At 35.5% G+C, this 19,412-nt stretch overlaps 2 protein-coding genes across 2 annotated transcripts; one reads left to right on the top strand and one right to left on the bottom strand.

The window, feature by feature from the left end:
- The first annotated feature begins 7,455 nt into the window (after window positions 1-7,455).
- On the top strand, window positions 7,456-11,676 carry LOC145165984 (putative metal-nicotianamine transporter YSL7). The gene is made up of 6 exons (XM_079084907.1): window positions 7,456-8,310; window positions 8,410-8,582; window positions 9,502-9,599; window positions 9,765-9,899; window positions 10,251-10,440; window positions 10,503-11,676. The coding sequence occupies exons 1-6, from the start codon at window positions 7,878-7,880 to the stop codon at window positions 11,607-11,609; spliced, it is 2,136 nt and encodes a 711-aa protein (XP_078941033.1). The 5' UTR covers window positions 7,456-7,877; the 3' UTR covers window positions 11,610-11,676.
- Window positions 11,677-12,305: 629 nt separating this feature from the next.
- On the bottom strand, window positions 12,306-18,093 carry EMB2458 (FtsH extracellular protease family). The gene is made up of 18 exons (XM_079084906.1): window positions 16,961-18,093; window positions 16,393-16,864; window positions 16,115-16,315; window positions 15,725-16,021; window positions 15,381-15,626; window positions 15,190-15,279; window positions 14,965-15,096; window positions 14,697-14,870; window positions 14,502-14,623; window positions 14,228-14,429; window positions 14,030-14,158; window positions 13,777-13,959; window positions 13,582-13,701; window positions 13,304-13,489; window positions 13,069-13,209; window positions 12,871-12,978; window positions 12,693-12,773; window positions 12,306-12,603 (listed from the first exon to the last, which is right to left on the bottom strand). Exons 1-18 carry the CDS (start codon window positions 17,899-17,901, stop codon window positions 12,532-12,534), a joined length of 3,897 nt encoding a protein of 1,298 aa, XP_078941032.1. The 5' UTR covers window positions 17,902-18,093; the 3' UTR covers window positions 12,306-12,531.
- Window positions 18,094-19,412: the final 1,319 nt, after the last annotated feature.

Below are 19,412 nucleotides of genomic sequence, written 5' to 3'. Positions count from 1 at the left end.
ATATATATATATATATATATATATATATATATATATATATATATTGTGTGCTACAATGCACCAATAGGAATTTTGTAAATTAAATAATTTATTGTGTGCTAGAATAAATTTTGTTTCTTACATTTATTGTGTGCTAGAATGCACCAATAAGAATTTAGTAAATTAAATAATTATTTAATTAAATAAATATAGATATTAAATGATTTCCATAATTATATGTATATTAAATGATATCCATAATTATAATTCTCTTTTTATGGAAACTAATTAAATCCGTCATTAATGTCAGCAATAACATTCTTTCAGAATGAATTCGCATCTAGGTTTTTATATATGAGTTCGTATTTTGTTTCACGACTCATTCACTTAAAATACAATAAAGTTGCATTGAATATGAAGAACGAGAGTGTATTCTACTAGAATACACTTTCATTCTGCTGAAATATACTCTCATTCTTCTAGATATGAATTCATTCTGAAAGAATATTAATGTTCACATTAATGACGAATTTAATTAGTTTGCTTAAAAATGAATTATAAGTATGGATAGCATTTAATATACATATAATTAATACTAAATTCTTATTGGTGCATTCTAGTACACAATAAATGTGAGAAACATTTGAACATACCTATATATATATATATATATATATATATATATATATATATATATATATATATATATATATATATTTCAACTTACCTCACATATAAATACAAACATAAACCTCATTGTTTACTTATACAAATCTTCTATTCCTCTCATCTTATTACACAAAAATCAATTATTTTCTCTTTCAAGCAAATATGGAGCAAAACTCGAACACCCCTCCTCCAAACATAAACACATCTGCTCCGCTCGGTTTTACACGATATGTGAGCTATGCAAACCTCCTCAACTCTCAAAACTCACCACAAATACCATTTTCAGGAAACTTTTTCAATCCCGCCTCACCCTCAATGCAATTTCCTACATCACCCTACTTGCGACAAAACCCAAACTTTCAAAAAAACATTTTCAACACTTCCGCTTCCATGCCACAAAGAGGTCTCGTGGTTAGGGTTTGGTTGATGTTTCCGACGCACAAATTAACATTGAGCTCGACGTCGACACCGATGAGATCCTAGACGACATCGAAGAGATCACTCCATCACGACGACCGATATGGCGCGACAAAGTGAAGCGCACTTAACGACATGCGGACGAAGCTGGTAGAAGGGCACAAGAGTTGACGGAAATGAAAGAAAAATTTGACCAACACAACCTAATCGCACAACAAAATGTTGAAGTGCAACGTGAGCACTTGGAGTTCCTTCTTAAGCAAGCGGAGGAAAATCAAATAACGAGGGCTTTAGCGATTCTTCATACTAGCGAAGAAAATATGGGACCACGACAAGTGCAAGTGCTCTGAAAGATGAAAAAGATGATCGAGAAGAAATATGTAGATGACAAGTGTATCGTTTTTATGTTTTTAAATTAGGACTATGGTTTTTTGCGTTTAATGTTTTTTTGTAATGTTAATTTTAGTTTTTAAATGTTATGGTTAACTTATGATTTAATTAAATTTCATGTTTTTTTTGTATAAATAATATAACGTGAATAAAAAACAAATTGGAAAAATAATAAATAAATAAATTGAAAAAAAAATTGAAAAAAAATGATGACATGAAAAGTAGAGGGTGTTATGACATGTTGTCAATTCCCTCCAATCGATATTATAACACTATGGTGACATGGCATGTGATGTGGCACCTTTTTGGTGTCTTAACATGTTATAACATGCAGGCGTGGCCCAATACGGGGGGCAAGTTGGGCGATGGCCCCAGGCCTCGTTACTAGGGGTGAGCAAAACCGCACCGCAACTAAAATTAACCGCATAAACCGCAACCGATAAACCGCAACCGCAATCGCAATAAAAACTGATAGTGAGGTTTTCTATTTTTCAAAAACCGCAAATTTGCGGTGCAGTGCGGTTATTAGTTTTCAAAAACCGCAAAAAAAAAACCGCACCGCACCGCATATATTATATACAACTTTTTTATTAATTATTAATATATTAAATATTAAAAATAAGATAAGTTTCATAAATGAAAGATGAATAAAATACTAGAAGAATAAAGTGTTGGTTTTTTGTTATGTTTAACTTTGAAAAATGGTGAAATTAGACAATTTTAAGAAATTTATTGTTAATTACTATTGATTTGACGTTTTTAAGATATTAATTGTTTGTAATTTAAGTTAATTGTCTTATACCTTATGTTTTTTTTATTACACGTAATATGTTTAAACTCTTAAAACCGTTTGAGCTCTAAACTGTGGTTAAAAATCACACAAAATAATCGCACCAAATCCATGAGGTTAATAACCGCAACACAGAAAAAACAAAACCGCACCGCAAAAATAACCGCACCAAGTGGTTTTGAAAATGGATTAACCGCATTTGCGGTTTATGGTGAGGTTTTTGCTAATAACCGCACCGAACCGCACCGCGCTCACCCTTACTCGTTACGAGATGCGGCTCCAAAATTTATTATGTTTGACAGTTATATATATATATATATATATATATATATATATATATATATATATATATATATATAGAGAGAGAGAGAGAGAGATGATCATTTGAGAACCTATAGTTTCCCGAGAACCCGAGAACTAATTTTAGACCTTTAGATCAAAAAAATAGAGGGCTTAGATTTCTTATGACAATTTTGTAAATGAGTGGTAAAAAGAGACGCAGGGGTATCTAGATTTTTGGATCCAGGGGTGTTATTGGCATTAGAATATGTCAAATCTATTTCTTACTTCAAAACCAATTTCTCAATTGCATATCATCGATGATTACTCACATTCTCCCTCTGTCGATTCGTTTCCCCCAAAAGCACCACCGTCCGGAATCCATGCCACCTTCAGCCATCGACTCTTTGTTCTCTAGATTGTCGGCTACAAATCGAAGAGTCAACAAATCTCTAACGCCCTTACAAAACCTCACAGATCAGGTTTTTGACGGCCGTTAATGGCGGTCCCTGTAGATGTCGTTATCAAGCAGTCGCTACCATCTTCGAGTCTGCGTTTCGCTTTGAAAATTTCTTCGCCTTCTTCATTCTCCTGGTAATCACTTCATCAATTTTGGGATAAATGAGTTTGTATGGTTAGATAAGAAATGTATACCTGCTTAAATCAGTTCGTGTACTCGATTCAGGTACGCCTCTGTTTTCTCTTCTCTCTCTTCTCTCTGCTGATTCTAGGTTAATAGTTTTGTTTCTCTACTAGCCTGCATTTCTTTCTCTGGTTCGTTTCATTTTCAATACAGTTGATTCTCCGTCATTCGATTTTGGTATCAATCAATCTCGTATATTTTTAATGTATCTCTTTGTTTTGAGCTAGGTATGTTTTATAAAGTTTGTTTGAAATCATTTACGCCTTCCATGTGTTCGACAAAATGCTCCAATCAATTATGCCTTTCACATATGTCAATCGATGTCAATTGTCAGGGATCAAAGAGCAGTATTTATGCGTTATTATGGAGGAGAATAAGAAATTTAGGGTATGTTTTTCAGAAATTAGTAGTCTTTCACTATATCTTGTCACTCTTAGCTACCACTGTTTATCAATATTGGTCCTATTGTGTTAATATTGAAGTTGGGTGTGCTTTTATACTGCATAAATCTGTTATGGTTGATGTTAGATTCGTGTGTTTGGCAAAAATCTTAGTTCTTATTCAACAACGTGATGTCGTGACTTTAAAGGGACTTAAAGTCATGTGATTTTCCTAAAATCCAAACACCTTAAACAACTTTTTTGCACCTAATTTTTTTACATTTCAAACAACTACTTATGTTTAGCCAATTTCACAAAAAAATGGTATTATCTTTTTGCAAAATGACAAAATTATGTTATGTTCAAAAGGCTTCAAAAGGGAGTACATGAGGAACCTTCGGGCTTACTTAGAAGAATAGATGAACTTTAGGTCCATCGTTTACAAGAAAAAATTTAGTTTAACAATTATGATGATAATTATGGACTTATAATAATACCTGTAATTAAGTTATATCTCTCTCTTGAAATGTTAATTGTGCATTGAACATAAATAAACTAGGATTGTTGTGATTTTTTTTTTCTGTTCATTTGCTTTCCTGTCATGGCAGGTACCAATTAGTGAGTCTTTGCTAGATTCATTTGATATCTACACACTATAATCTATTTATATGTTCAATAATTCTGTCAGATAGTAATTTTATAGATATTTTTGATGTTAAATTTGTGCAGGAGGATCTTATGTTGTTAGTTCCTTATACTAAAGGACCAGACAAGAAGCCATATATGGCTATAATAAAGGTATTTCGGTTTGGTCTATTTTTTCTAAATCAAAACTTGCCTGGATACTTGATGTCTTGATCCATAAATTACATATTATCCACATATGAATCACATGTGATTCACATGTAAATCACAATTACACGTGATTCACATGTAATTCACATATGAATAACCTATTATTCACATGTAAATCACAAGTTGGTCACATATGATTCACATGTAAATCACATTTACACGTGATTCACATGTAAATCACATGTAATTCACATATGAATCGCATGTGATTCACACGTAAATCACATTTGATTCACATGTAAATCACATATGATTCACATGTAAATCACATTTCACATGTAAATCATATGTGATTCATATGTAAATCACATGTGATTCATATGTAAAGCGCATGTGATTCATATGTTAATCGCATGAAAATCATATATATATTTTTGTGAGTGTTTTTGCATCAATCATTTTTTTAATTTTCTTGTACCTTTGGAAGAAATTGTGGTGAATATTGAAGAGGTGAAAATGATAAATTGAAGAAAATAAGGAAATATTGACACGAAAACATGAAAACGCTTTGAAATTTGTAGCATTTTTTATTTTTTATATTTTATTTTGTATCGAATAAAATACTTGTACTATTATGTTTATAGATTAATTAATAAAAATGAGATTTTTTGGGATTTACTTACGAATATTATAGTATAAGAAATATACATATATGCATTTGAAAAAATATGCATATATGCACCTAAAAATTTACTTTTTTTAAAAAAAATGCAATTTTTTTTAAAAAATTACAGTTTTTTTTTTGAAAAAAATGTAACTTTCTTTTTTTTTTTTTAAATTGCAGTTCTTTTAAAAAAAATGTAGTTTTCGTTAGAAAGATTGTAGTTTTTCTGAAAAAAAATGCAGTTTTTTTAAAAAAATTTACAATTTTTGCAGTTTTTTTAAAAAGTTTATTTTTTTCAAATTTTTTTTTCAAAAATTCATGTTTTCTAAAAAAATTTAAAAAATCTGCATTTAAAAAAAACGAAAAATACTATATTTAAAAAAATATGAAAATTTGATTTATGATGTAAATTTTTAGACATTTACATTAATATATTAAATAACACAAAAAAATTAAACATTAAATGAGATTGGTAAGATGATGATCATGTCCTTAATGAATTACTTTTGATCCAACGCTCCACTTTTAGTTCTCGGGAAAATATGAGTTCTCAACCGTTCTCAACCCTATATATATATATATATATATATATATATATATATATATATATATATATATACACACACACACACACACAAACACACACACGTTTTGTTTAAAAAATTAACATGTATTTCCGTAGATCATTTTGTTGGAGCAGCTGCTAGTAGGGGTGCAAACGAGCCAAGCTACTCGCGAGCTACTCGGGATCGGATCGTCAAAAGCTCGACTCGAAACCGAATTTAAATGAGCTCGAGCCGAGCTCGAGCTTAATATTAAAATCGTTTATTAAATGAGCTCGAGCTCGAGCCTATGTCATTAAGCTCGATTAGGCTCGCGAGCCTAAACGAGCCTTTATATAATATAATTTATTATTATTTATATATATTAAAATAAAAACATATTAGGGGAATAATGGATTCAGGGTATTGGTAAACGAGCTTTTTAACGAGCTCGAGCCGAGCTTAAGCTTATTTAGGCACATCAGATAAAAAACGAGTCGAGCCCGAGCCCGAGCCCGAGCCGAGCTTGTATAATTTTTTACGAGCTCGAGCCGAGCTCAATACAAGAAAGCTCGAGCCGAGCCGAGCTCGAGCTCGAGCTTCATATAAATTAAACGAGCCCGAGCCGAGCCTGGCCAAGCTCAGACTCGGTTCGGCTCGTTTGCACCCCTAGCTGCTAGAATGTCATTCTATTTAAAGGGTCTGGTTGGAATCCCTGTATTTCCACTTTCTAAATTAATAAAAACATTTGTTTCTTTTATTACTACTGAGAATATAGACAGCCCATGTTTTTCTTACTTTCTTTTTTATCATAACCAAACCACTAACATTTTATTCAAAATCTTTTTTATGTATTACTTTAATAAATTTACATTTAAATCTTGCGTCCAATTTTATTAAATTGGAATCCAAATTACATAGCCCCTATATTCTTCTTTATTATTCATAAATGATCAAAGTTATCAAAATGATCTCTTGAGTTTTTTGTTTTTTTGACAAACCATCCAAACAATCATCCATATAAACATTTGGTATATGCATAATCTATTAATGTATAATAACTGTTGTTTTGTTTGTAGGTGTGTTAACAAAAAATCATGATATATATATATATATATATATATATATATATATATATATATATATATATATATATATATATATATATATATATATAATTTAGTAACAAGTGTCATTGTATCTGTCTGCATAGACATTGATGTATTATCGTTTGCGAATATTAAATTTTGACGAGCCTCATTTTTTGTTTTTGTTTCGGGCCTCAAATCGACTTGGAACCGTCCTGATAACATATTACTCATATCCACCGGCCTTACAAACAAAACTCCCCATATCACCCTACCACAACCCCACTGAACCCTACCCCAACCCTCCTACCATCACACCCACATCCATACCCAAACCTACATCCGGTGGACCCTACCTCAACCCTCCCACCATCACACCCACATCCATAGACAAACCTACATCCACACCCACATCAATAAAAATGTATTTTGGTAATATTACATTATTTACTTTCTAATTTTTTAACAAATTTGTAAACTAAATATAAGATAGATTTCATTCCATGTTAAACACATAACTATGCTAATTCATTCAAATTTAAATTCCTTTGAGAACCAATAAAGAACATACTGTGGGTTAATAGCTTTCTTGAAACTGATTCAACATGTTTATTTATGTTATCATGGGCTGATTGTGCATTAGAGGAATGTTGCCTGGGCTTAAAGTGGTTTGTTAAAGCTTTCTTGGACTGCATAGGCGCAGGTAGCTATTACGCAAAGTGCAAGGATGCATTTTGTAACTTGCGAAACAGGTCCTTATTGTAAAATGAATTTAATTCATACATTTTTGGTTGAAAATCTTAGAGAGGAGAGAGACAAGGGAACGACGTCAAAGGTTTTCTCTTTATTCTTCATCTCACGGCATCATTGTAATGTCTTCGCTTTGTTCTTTGATTTCAATATACATAGCTAACCATTGATCGTGTTATTCCGTACGTTGTTGGATCTATATATATTTGTTCCGCTATTCGTGAGATTGCTTCCATGAAAGTTGTATTTTTGTTCAAATCTGGTGTTGGATGTGAGACATTTCTGACAGGTTTAAATCAGATCATTGCACCCCATCCCAAATCTGGATATCAATCGACAATATTGGTATCTACAGAAAATTTAATTAGCACATGCATAGAATGAAAATTGTATTACGACACCTACAAATCATGGTATGTTCTTATATATACGCATTCAAAAGATGAATCCAATCATATAGAAGAAAGTGATATACATCAATTAAAGTCAAAATGGCGTGCATGAAGAAAAGTGGTGAGCTTGAAATCGGGGACAAAATGGGAAAAAGCAACGAGCAATATTTGCTGGATACGGAAGCGGAAACAGACGATGATGAATCAAATAAGGGAAAGGAAATGGATTCGGTAGAGATGATGTTTAAGGACACAGCGATTCCACCGTGGAAGGAGCAGTTGACGTTAAGGGCATTTGTGGTGAGTGCGATGTTGGGCATCATGTTTAGTTTTATAGTGATGAAGCTGAATCTGACGACAGGGATCATCCCATCGCTAAATGTAGCTGCGGGTTTGTTAGGGTTTTTCATGGTGAAGGCATGGACAAAGGTGTTGGAGCAGTCTGGAATGTTGAAGGATGATACGTTTACAAGGCAGGAAAACACCATTATTCAGACGTGTGTTGTTGCCACTTGTGGAATTGCATTTAGTGGTACGTACGTACTTATACAACTAACACGTTATTAATTATTTTTCTATCAAAACTAATATGCCAAATTAGTTTTAATTGTACGTTGTTGCATGGGTGCAGGTGGATTTGGGAGTTATCTATTTGGAATGAGTGATACTGTTGCAGCACAATCATCTGATGCTAACTCCCCTCAACGAGATATGAACGTGAAGAACCCGGGTTTAGGTTGGATGATCTGTTTTCTGTTGATCGTTAGTTTCATCGGCCTTTGCTCTGTCGTTCCTCTCAGAAAGGTAAATTAAATTAAATCTAATTAAGCATTACTATTTTATCAAACATGTTAGGAAATTTAGGGTTTGTAGTGGAGATCTGGATACCGACTTGGATCGTGATATCACTTTCCGAATTGATATTTCTACCCTATGCCTGAGTTACAAGAAATTCAGCCTAAGATAATCCAAGTGGACACTTACGATTCTAGGCACAGAAATCATAAGCCAATACGTTAGAGGATTCTGTGAAAGTATGATCAAACGAGAGCTTAAGATCGCAACCCTCTTCTGAAAAGAAGAGCCGTTTATATAATAAACGATATTAGGGTTTTATTAGGTTGGGCCGTCATTAGTTGCTTTGGAAGCAAGTAATGTTAATCCATATTTAATGAGGATTTAAGTTTACCAAAACTAACGAGTTTCGTTAGTTTTACCATAAACACCCTCAAGAAATTGAATTTTCCACTATGATCCCATATGTAAAATTCGGTGAAGTTTAGGGTTTAGGGTTTAGGGTTTGAATTTTCCACTATGACCCCATCTAGAGGCTCTGCCACTTGGACCCCGCTAGGGCCGCTTCCCCTAGACCCCGCCAAAGGGGCGCTGCCCCTTTGGAAACCCCGGATCCTCAACTAGTCGTCGAACCGGCTTCTAATTCGATCTTATACATGCGTGCACTCCGCACAACCCCGTACATATATTAGAGTACAAACTATGAAGCCGCTTAGCTCACATGTTAGTTCCAGTTACTTAAAATGACATGGTGAATCACCAACAAAACACACTACGTTTTGAATCGATCAGTGCTTAGGGTTTACACTACAATATAGTTTCTAAGTAACTTTTGACTTCTCTTGATCATGAGGGACGATAACAAAAAAGTAAGATTAGTTTTAAAATATATTAATTTGATGCATGGATGCATGGTTTAATTTTACAGATCATGATCATTGACTTCAAGCTCATATACCCCAGTGGAACTGCGACTGCTCACCTTATTAACAGCTTCCACACTCCCCAGGGTGCCAAGCTTGCCAAGTAATCAACCTCTTTCTTTCTTTCATTTTTAATTTTAATATCCGGATCCGATGTTTTTATGACCTTTTCAATTCTCAGTCATCCAAAATATCCCTAACATAATAAAAATTTCTTGAAGAAAAAGCAACGGGCATGAATATATTAATAAAAATTTCTTGATGATAGGCAACAAGTGAGGGAATTAGGGAGATTCTTCTCGATCAGCTTCTTATGGAGTTTCTTTCAATGGTTCTTCACCTCTGGGGATCATTGTGGCTTTCAGAGCTTCCCTGTTTTTGGACTCAAAGCTTACGATAACATGTAATTACGCTTTTACTCTTTTGTTTTGTGTATGAAAAATATATGGATAACCCAGTCTAACGGTTTTTTTTAACAGTCGTTTAAATGAGAAACACAAAAAAACTAGGAACATTGACAACCAATTTCAACGCTTTGTTTAAAATCAAAAAATCATAATTATAATAAGAAGTTTATTCTTTACCAATAAAAAGATCAATATTAATAAAGTAATAATTTTTTATTCTTGTATATCTATATCAAATTATTAATATTGATATATTTTTAAGACAAAAGAATAATGTTAAATGTGTGCAAACTTTTAGAAATAATGTTTGTAACTGTTTCTTTTTGGTTATATTTTCTTTTCTTCAGGTTTTTCTTTGATTTCTCAACTATGTATATTGGGGTAGGGATGATATGTCCATACCTTATAAATATCTCCTTGTTGCTTGGTACATTCCTTTCATGGGGGATCCTGTGGCCCATCATCGAGACCAAAGAAGGCGACTGGTACGAATCAGGTCTCGAGCCCGGTAACTTCCATGGCATCCAGGGTTACAGGGTACGTAATTAATTCTTCTTCACCATTGATTTCATGACCAAGCAATAATGTTGTTGTTGCAGGTTTTCACTGCCATAGCCCTAATCCTTGGAGATGGACTGTACAACTTTTTGAAAGTACTCGGAAACACTTTCCACAAGTTATATAACCAGATCCAGAACAAAAAATCATGCGCAGTTCTTCCCGTGGGCCCCGATGACAAGGAAATCTCGTTCGATGATCAACGTAGAAAAGAGGTGTTTATGAAGGATCAGATTCCAACATGGTTGGCTGTGGTAGGGTATCTGGCCATAGCTGCAATTGCCACAGTCACCCTCCCTCAAATATTCAAACCACTGAAATGGTACCACGTGCTTTTGATTTACGCATTTGCCCCTGCATTAGCGTTTTGTAATGCGTATGGGTGCGGGCTTACTGACTGGTCGTTGGCATCTACTTACGGGAAATTGGCGATTTTTGTGATCGGGGAATGGGCTGGGAAGATGCAGGGTGGTGTCTTAGCTGGGCTGGCTGCTTGTGGTGTGATGTTGAATATTGTGTCAACGGCTTCGGACCTGATCCAGGATTTCAAGACCGGTTACATGACCCTGGCTTCACCCCGGTCTATGTTCGTGAGCCAAGTGATTGGAACCGCAATGGGGTGTGTGATTGCTCCATGTGTGTTTTGGATCTACTACCAAGCTTTCCCGGATCTCGGGGTTGCAGGGTCTGAATACCCTGCTCCAACCGCCACCGTGTTTAGAAACCTTGCGATTTTGGGGGTTGAAGGATTCGGGTCGCTCCCAAAACACTGTTTGTCACTTTGCTGCGGGTTTTTCTCAGTTGCGATACTTATAAATGTGGCCCGAGACATTGCCCCCAAGAAGTGGGCCCGGTTCATTCCGGTTCCAATGGCTATAGCCATTCCTTTCTACATGACTGGATCCTCTGTCGCCATTGATATGTGTCTCGGGAGTCTCATACTTTTTATATGGGAGACCAAGAACAAAGCAGATTCCGAGGCTTTTGGACCGGCGGTGGCTTCTGGTTTGATATGTGGTGAGGGGCTCTGGTCTGTACCAAAGTCTATATTGGCTTTGGCCAAGGTCAGCCCCCCGATTTGCATGAAGTTCTTATCTAAGGATATGAATGATAATGTTGACTTATTTATAGAGACCATAACTCGTTAGCACACCTTCTCTTTTCATTCATTACACGTGTTCGTATGTATTCTTTTCGCTTTCAAAACCAACTTTTGGTCGTTTTGATTATGCTTGCATGCTGATTTTCACTTTCTCGGGTATTTCAACTGAATGTATGATCATATCAAGTTAATGTAGCTTGTATATGGTAAAGTGTACTTATTAGTTTCTTAAGTTTTCTGCAATTAACCTCCTAAACAATCATGGAACAATAGAAATCAACAATGTCACTAATGATGGAATAAATCAAAAATTGGAAATGAGTAGTAGTACATTGAGTGTCTAAACGGTCAAATTTGGCGATGATGTGTGGCAACCCACCTTGGGCTATTTGTTAGAAGCTTTTGGCTCATTGAGAGCTTTTGTTTTGTCGGATAGATCAAAACTAATGGATCTTTGAAGGTGGACTTCTTTTGGTCCTGTTTGTCATTTTTGCACTTACCCAAGAATCAATGTTTCAGCTAGGTTGTTTCATCAATATGTTCAACATCAATAACAATCATATAAATTATATCATTTTTATCTAAATCTAATTCAATTAGTTAGCACAGATAGTCAATTTCATAATGAAAGGATAAGAGAAATCCCGATGCCACTTTATTCCGGGATAATATCAACCTATTCTTCCTTCCATTTGCTCTATCCATGTCATAGATAAAATGAAGAAAACAAGGCCCATAAGAATTATCAAAATTGTTAACTAAAATCTGTATAAAATGTTTAGGAAAATGAAAATGAGTGCCTTCTTCTCGCCTTCATAATGCCACTACACCTCTATCTCTATACCATACAATACAACTACACTATTAGACCATACAGTCTGTGACCATCATCAAAACTCACCTCAACCTTAAGGCCTTAATATACATACACCATTATAATTTATAAACAACAAAAAATAATAATAGCCCTAATTTGCTGCTGCAGACAGAAGGGCATTTTGTGGGCCATTCCCATCTTCAAGCAAGCTCCCAAACACAGGCTGCCATACAAATTAAACCAAATTAACTCAACCCTGCCTGACCGACTCTATAATAATATTAAATATATTAGAGAGCATTGTATTCGTACCTCTTCATTATGGAATTTCTCAAGGTAAAATGGCTCCTTTTCTCGAATCCCACCATTTACTGAAATGATCCTTTCAAGATCCTAACATGAGCATGAACATAAACATAACAATCAATCATAGGCTCATAGCCTTTTACATAACTTTTGATAGATTTTGAAACCAAACCACATTCATTACCTTCCCTGTCAAGATCTCAAACTCCAGCAATTCCTCAACAATCTTCTCTAGAACATTCCGGTTACTCCAAAGAATCGTTTTTGCTTTCTCATAAGCCAGATCATACATCTGCACAAAACACCAACATATCCCATCCATGATGTCAGCCTTACACATCTAATCTAACTTTTTAACACAAAGATGAAAGATTTTACTTACCTTTTCAACTTTAGCTGCCATTTCATACTCATGATTGTCCCCCATGCTTAAACCAGTCACCGCATTCCCATGGTGATAAACTGTTGGACTGTCATCAGGGCCCGGGCCCCAACCATACTGAATCACCATTCTTGTAGCTATCTGTTTTTAAGTAGAGTAGAATGCCATATATTATCAAACTATTTAGTTAACAGATATCATGTAGTAAAAGACCAAAAAAGGGCATAAAACTTACCTCCTGTGCCTGTTTCAATTCAGATAAAGAAAGAATATTTTCTTCTCCAAATGGAAGCAACATCTGGGATGCAACATACGACCCAAAGCAAAACACAAGCTTCTTTTCAAGATATGATCTGGACTCAACATTTCCAAACCTGGAACCTTCCGTTTTAGCTTTTGTAATCTTCGTGCACCCAATTCCCTGAATCAAAACCACAACTCTTTACTCTTTACTAACAAACAAATATAAAAAAGTAAATGCGTACAAGAATTAAAAATAAATAAAATACATACCTCCCAAGACAAAGGCTCTAACCATAAGTTATCAACCACATCATAGTTTGGTAAAAGAGCAGCAATAAGTCCTCGGCCCGCAACCCAAACAGCATGTGGAAACTTTGTCTCTCTTGTCCACTGAAACAGAAAAATCCATATAAATAAATAACATTCAAACTGACTAATAGAACTAGCAAATAGGAATATACTTACATCAATGGAAGGGGTTAAATATTCGATCCCATTGCTTATCTGACCATATGGCTCCATTAAGTCAACCACATTTTGCAAATCCTCCTTGGTCAATGTTAACCCGAGATGATTAACCACCATTTTTCCCATTGTCTTTGCGAGTTTTGTCTTCCTTAACCATGTGGGAATACTACCACTGAAAGTCTGTGAGAGATAGTCAGCACAAAGAGAAAAAGTATGCACATAAATGATTAAAGCTGGAATATTTTCTTACTGCAATCAAGCTAGTATAGCTCATGAGTTCATCTGTGTCAAGGACTTTACTCCTAAAGGCAGCGCCTTCCAAGGACATGGGAACAATTTTGAGTTCTACAGGACGTAGAAAAGCAGTTTTTTCAGCCACCTGAACACAAAAGGTAGCGAGGTATTAGAAGAAAAAAGAATGATGTCATTGAACGTGAGTTTATTATACCTTCTGCCAGTCAACAAAGTCAATGAGTTGGGGGTCCATGGTTTCTTTTGCAGCAATCTGAAGTATTTTTTCCCTTTCAGTTTGTGTTGGTCTTTGAAGATGGAATATTCTGTCCATGCGACCAGGACGCTGTAAAGCTTCATCAATTTGTTTCAGGTTTCGTGTTGTAGCCATTAAAACAACCCCATCTTGTTTCTCAAACCTGCATGATCAGAAGGGGATTCTTGAATGGAATCAGAAATTAATTAAGTTCCACAAGAAGTTAGAGAGTTACCCATCAAGTTCCACAAGTAGCTGATTGATAAAAGCCTCATGATCCTGTTTCATAGTATGTATAAACTTGCCACGCACACCAGCAAACCGGTCAAAATCCTCCACAAATATGATCACAGGTGCCTACAAATACATTCATATTGGTCCAAATATTCATAAAAGGCATAAAAGAAACAATGAACACAAAAAGTATTACCAGATCTCGGGCAGTTTGGAAGAGTTCTCTAACATTGGATGCACTCTGCCCGACCCATAAACCAGCCTCCAATTGTTGGGCCTTCACCTCAACAACTGGAACCTTAGCCTCTGCAGCTATAGCCAAAGCCAGTGCAGTCTTACCTGTTCCCCTCTCACCTACAATCAAAACTCCCTGCAATTCAACCACATAACAACATACATTCTATAATAAACCAGTATATATATAACAATTTTCAGAAACATAAAATAACATACATATTACATACCCTAGGGGCACGAGCACCCATTTCTTGAAAGGCACGAGGGTTTTGTAAAAATGCCACAACTTCATTTATTTCTTCCTTCATGAACTCGACACTTGCAAAGTCTTTCAAACGGATAGGAGGATTTTTCACTCTCTACATAACAAGAAAGAAAGTGTCGTGTGATGTGAATAAATAAGAGAAAAGAAAGTATCATCATCATCATGTGTTTTGGGTTCAAGTATCAACCTTCATCTGGTCAAAAGCATGGGTGATAGGGTCAACACCTTCCTTCTTTTTAGCTTTTGCTCTCTGCAATCTAGCCCGGAAAAAGTATTTCTGCATAGCAACATAAAGATCATGAATATGTGATCTTGAATAAGACATTTTAAAAAGTATGTGGTTAAATGTAGGGAAACTTCTAGAAGAAAGAATCATACCAGCCTTCGTAGCTTCTGCATGTTCACACTTTTGCGTTTTGGCCAAAATCCAATCTTGGGTGTTTTTCTTTTTATAAATCGGAATATTTGGTATAAAATATATCCGTATATAAAAGTCCTAACTGCAAACAAAAAATACCAATTGAACTCCCCTCCTTCGTTTTGGGATTTAACTTCCCGCTCTGCCTTTATCTTCCAATTCAGAAAATTTTTCATGGCTGTATACCTACTTAAATCCAACCATGTCTGTTCCAATTGTATGAAAAAACAGAGCATTAGATAAACCTAACTAACACCATACTATATATAAATTCATGTAAAATGTTATAACTTATAAGGATTACCTGGTAAGGAATTACAAAATCCAGAATAGGAAATACGATTATAGCCATAATCTCTTTGTTCATGTTATGGACCCAGTGAATGACCATGTTCACAGCGGATAAATCTCTAAGATTAAATTTTCCTAACCAAATTAACAGCTGGCGAGAGAGACGTATTGGCAAGAGGAATTGTTGGCGGATATCCAACTCTGAAAAAGGGATCCACATCAACTGAATATCAGTTGGAACATTTGAGGCAAGCATCTTTAGATACAACCCATCAACTCCTCCAAAATCTTCAAACATCATGTCAAATTCCTGACATAAAATTTTTGAATCAGAAACTTGAAATGTCAGATTCTACAGACTACGATGACATATGATCAAGATGTATAGAGAAAGCAGAATAACCTTCAAATTGACATAAAACTCTTTGTCATCTCCCTTTAGTGTTAAATACATTGCAGCCCAGTCATGTCTGATTCTTGCATTTTCTACTAGTTTTCTGGACACAGCATATGGGATAGCTATAGGTTGAATTTCCCACCTTTTTCTTTCTTCATTATACCAAGTTCTTGATGACACTCTATCACGGTCCAAAAGGATTCTTTCCTACAATTTTTGATGGTAAAGATCTATAAATCAAAATACTAAGTGCAAATATGAATATTCTTTTAGGAAATCATTACCTGTTTCTGAGCAACATATTCTTTACCAAATTCAACATCTTCCAACAGTTTTGTTTTAAGATCTGTCTTAGCTTCATCCCGCCATTTTTTCCATCCATGGAACAAATGAGCACGAGCAGCTTTTGGAGCCACAACCTCTTTAGCTCCAAACATCCATTTCATTTCAACTTCTGGATAACCCTTCACAATCTCATCAACTGGGGTGTTTAAAATAACACGCTTTTCATCACCGAACTTCTTCATTTTTTTTCTTATATTAGCCTCTAGATTCTTCTGCATTTCTCTTGATTCTGCAAGTGATTGCTTAATACGTTGACTGAAGTCAATGGAATTTTGATCGAATGGATATTCAAAATCCTCGTTGCCCACAACATTTGGGAGAACCATTTGCTCCCATAATTGTTTTTGTGCAGTTTGCAGCTCTTTCTTAATTTCAGGTCTAGAAAGGTTGGTATTAGAGCTTTTAGGCACCCTGCAAGCACATAATCAGTAATCTTAAGCACCAAAAACATGCATATATACATATACTGATATACATACATACATAAAAACATTATAAAATATTTACCTGTCAGTGTCTTTCTGTTTCATTTGCCGAATAAAATTCTCAACCAGAGTGATGCTTTCCCTCTCTATAAAACAAAGTTCCCTAACACCAATGCTCAAGGTCATGGTCTCTCTCCTCAACATTTGATCCTCAATCTCATCTGTTTCCTCTGAAGTCTCCATAAACTCCTTCTCTTTGTAGCTAATAATCTCATCCAACTCCGCCACCACCTGTTCCTTGGTCGTCTTTTTCCCACCTCTTTCCAGAACCCTATCTTTCTCTCTCTTAGACTTCATCATGGAATCAAGAATGTCCCCTGACTTTCTATCCAGTTCCATTTTCTTTCCCCTCAAAACACTCAACTCTGCATAAAGTCGAGTCATAATCTCATCTTGCAGTTTCTTTTTCTTCAATTTCACATCCTTTAATGCCGCTTCCACATTCTTCAAGTCCCCATTGCCTGACCTAACTTCCTCTATAATCCTAACTAGCCTAGAAACAGTCTCAAGTAACCTCCTTGTATAATCAGAAAACTCATGATCTTTCCAGTTGCTCACTCCTTGCTTACTTTTGCTTTTCCTCGTCTTCAACGCCTCACTAGTCACTGGGGCGGCAATTGCAGGTGCTTGGTGAAACCCTCGACTTGGACATAACCCAATTACGATCCAGAGAACCGTAAAAACAATCGGCTTTGAAATTCGCGTAATTACATTAGATAGCAATACTTTATCCTGACGTTTCTCTGTGGAATGAATGCCGGCACTGGTGGGTAGTTGTAAGGGAACATTGGCTTTATTATTATGTAAGGAGATAACAGTGAAAGGTGTATGAGACCGCCATCGCCGACGGCGGTGATTATGATGTTGTGTTTGTGAAAATGAACAGAAATTGAAGGAGGGTGGCTTGAGGAAAGGTGTGAAGGGGTTAGGGGAGGTGATTTGGGAAGTGAATGTAGAATTCATGGAAGAAGAGAAGGTAGGATGCTCACCTCATTCACCAAGAACCATTGGTTTCATGAGTGAGAAGGGAAAATAGGGGAGAGGGTTTTAGTTAGCAGTGCAGAGTCATCCAGGAATGCAACACACGAAGAGGAGAGTGACCGTTCAAGAAGGTGCACAAAAAGTAGGAGATAAGGGGAAAAGCGTTTAGGGGTTACAGTGTTGCACCAATATTCGGAAACCCACCCGTACACAGATCTAAAATTCACCATCCAACACGCCCAAAGTCCAGCCCGGACGGGTGAGTTTTTTTTTTTTTTTTTTTTTTTTTTTTTTAACTATTATAGATAATAAAGGGGTCATAGATAAAATTGTTACAAAATGATCAATGACTTTAGAGTGAATTAAGAGAAAAGAAGGGTGAGTGAAACACTCCAATCTGTCCAGCTTTCCAAACCATTACCCCTGTATTTGTTCCATTCGAACGATTGGTATATACTAAAATCTGCAGTTTTGGTCGGATTGACACCAATTTTTTTGAATATTTTATCATTTTTTGCCATCCAAATATTCCAAATGGTGAAATATATAATCATACAAAGCGTGTTCCTTTTCTTTGGACAATTCCCCCATGAAGCAGCAAAATCGATGAGTTCTCTCACATTCCTGAATTGCATTTGTTGAATCTCGCACCATCGAAATATCCAATAGAAAACCACATTTGAAAACTCACATTCAACTAATAGGTGAGATGTGGTTTCATGACCTGTACCACTTGACAATTCATGTTTTGAACAACAATACCCCTATGAATTAATGCATCAGCAATTGGTATTTTGTCCATAGCTGCCCTCCAAACAAAACATTTGACTTTTAGAGGAATAACTTTTGACCAGGAAATCATGGATCCCGAGATTTGGTTAAGATATGAATCCACCATTCGCCTTAGGGTGCTAACCACATACATTCATGTTGGGTTTAAAACAGAATCCAACTTTGGATGGTGGATCAAAATTAATTGATCCAACAAGTATATAAAATTCATGAAGTTCCATAAGAGATTTTTTGTTCATTGTTTCCATTCTCCATTTCCATGAGAAACCTGTATTGCAGAGTTTGTCCATCAGTGAGCATCTTATTACTGATTCAAGGTTGTAGAGATGTGGGAATCTGTCCTATAAAGGTATATCTCCACACCAATTATCATTCTATAATAGAATTTACGCACTCCCACCAGGTACAAGGGAAAAGAGACTCATTGGATCAATATTATAATACTTGAGGCTCATGATAGCTTTGGAGATGTTGCTCCACAGTCCATTTTTTTGCAAGGTAAACGACAAGTTTTTTCTTCAAGATTATGTATATTGCTGATGACATCAGTCCAAATACATCCCTTTTCATTTTTTAGTCTCCACCACCACTTTGTAAGCAAAGCAATGTTTTGAGCCTTTAATGTACCTACGCCTAGACCACCAACTTTTTTGTCCGCAACCACCTTACTCCAATCCACCCAATGCAGTTTCCTTTTCTCA

The sequence above is a fragment of the Lactuca virosa genome, chromosome 3 (assembly GCF_052849685.1).
Source record: "Lactuca virosa cultivar CGN04683 chromosome 3, Lactuca_virosa_CGN04683_v6, whole genome shotgun sequence".
In the NCBI taxonomy this organism is placed as follows: domain Eukaryota; kingdom Viridiplantae; phylum Streptophyta; class Magnoliopsida; order Asterales; family Asteraceae; genus Lactuca; species Lactuca virosa.
The sequence above is the reverse complement of the archived record's forward strand: the minus strand, read 5'-3'. Positions and strand labels throughout refer to the sequence as shown.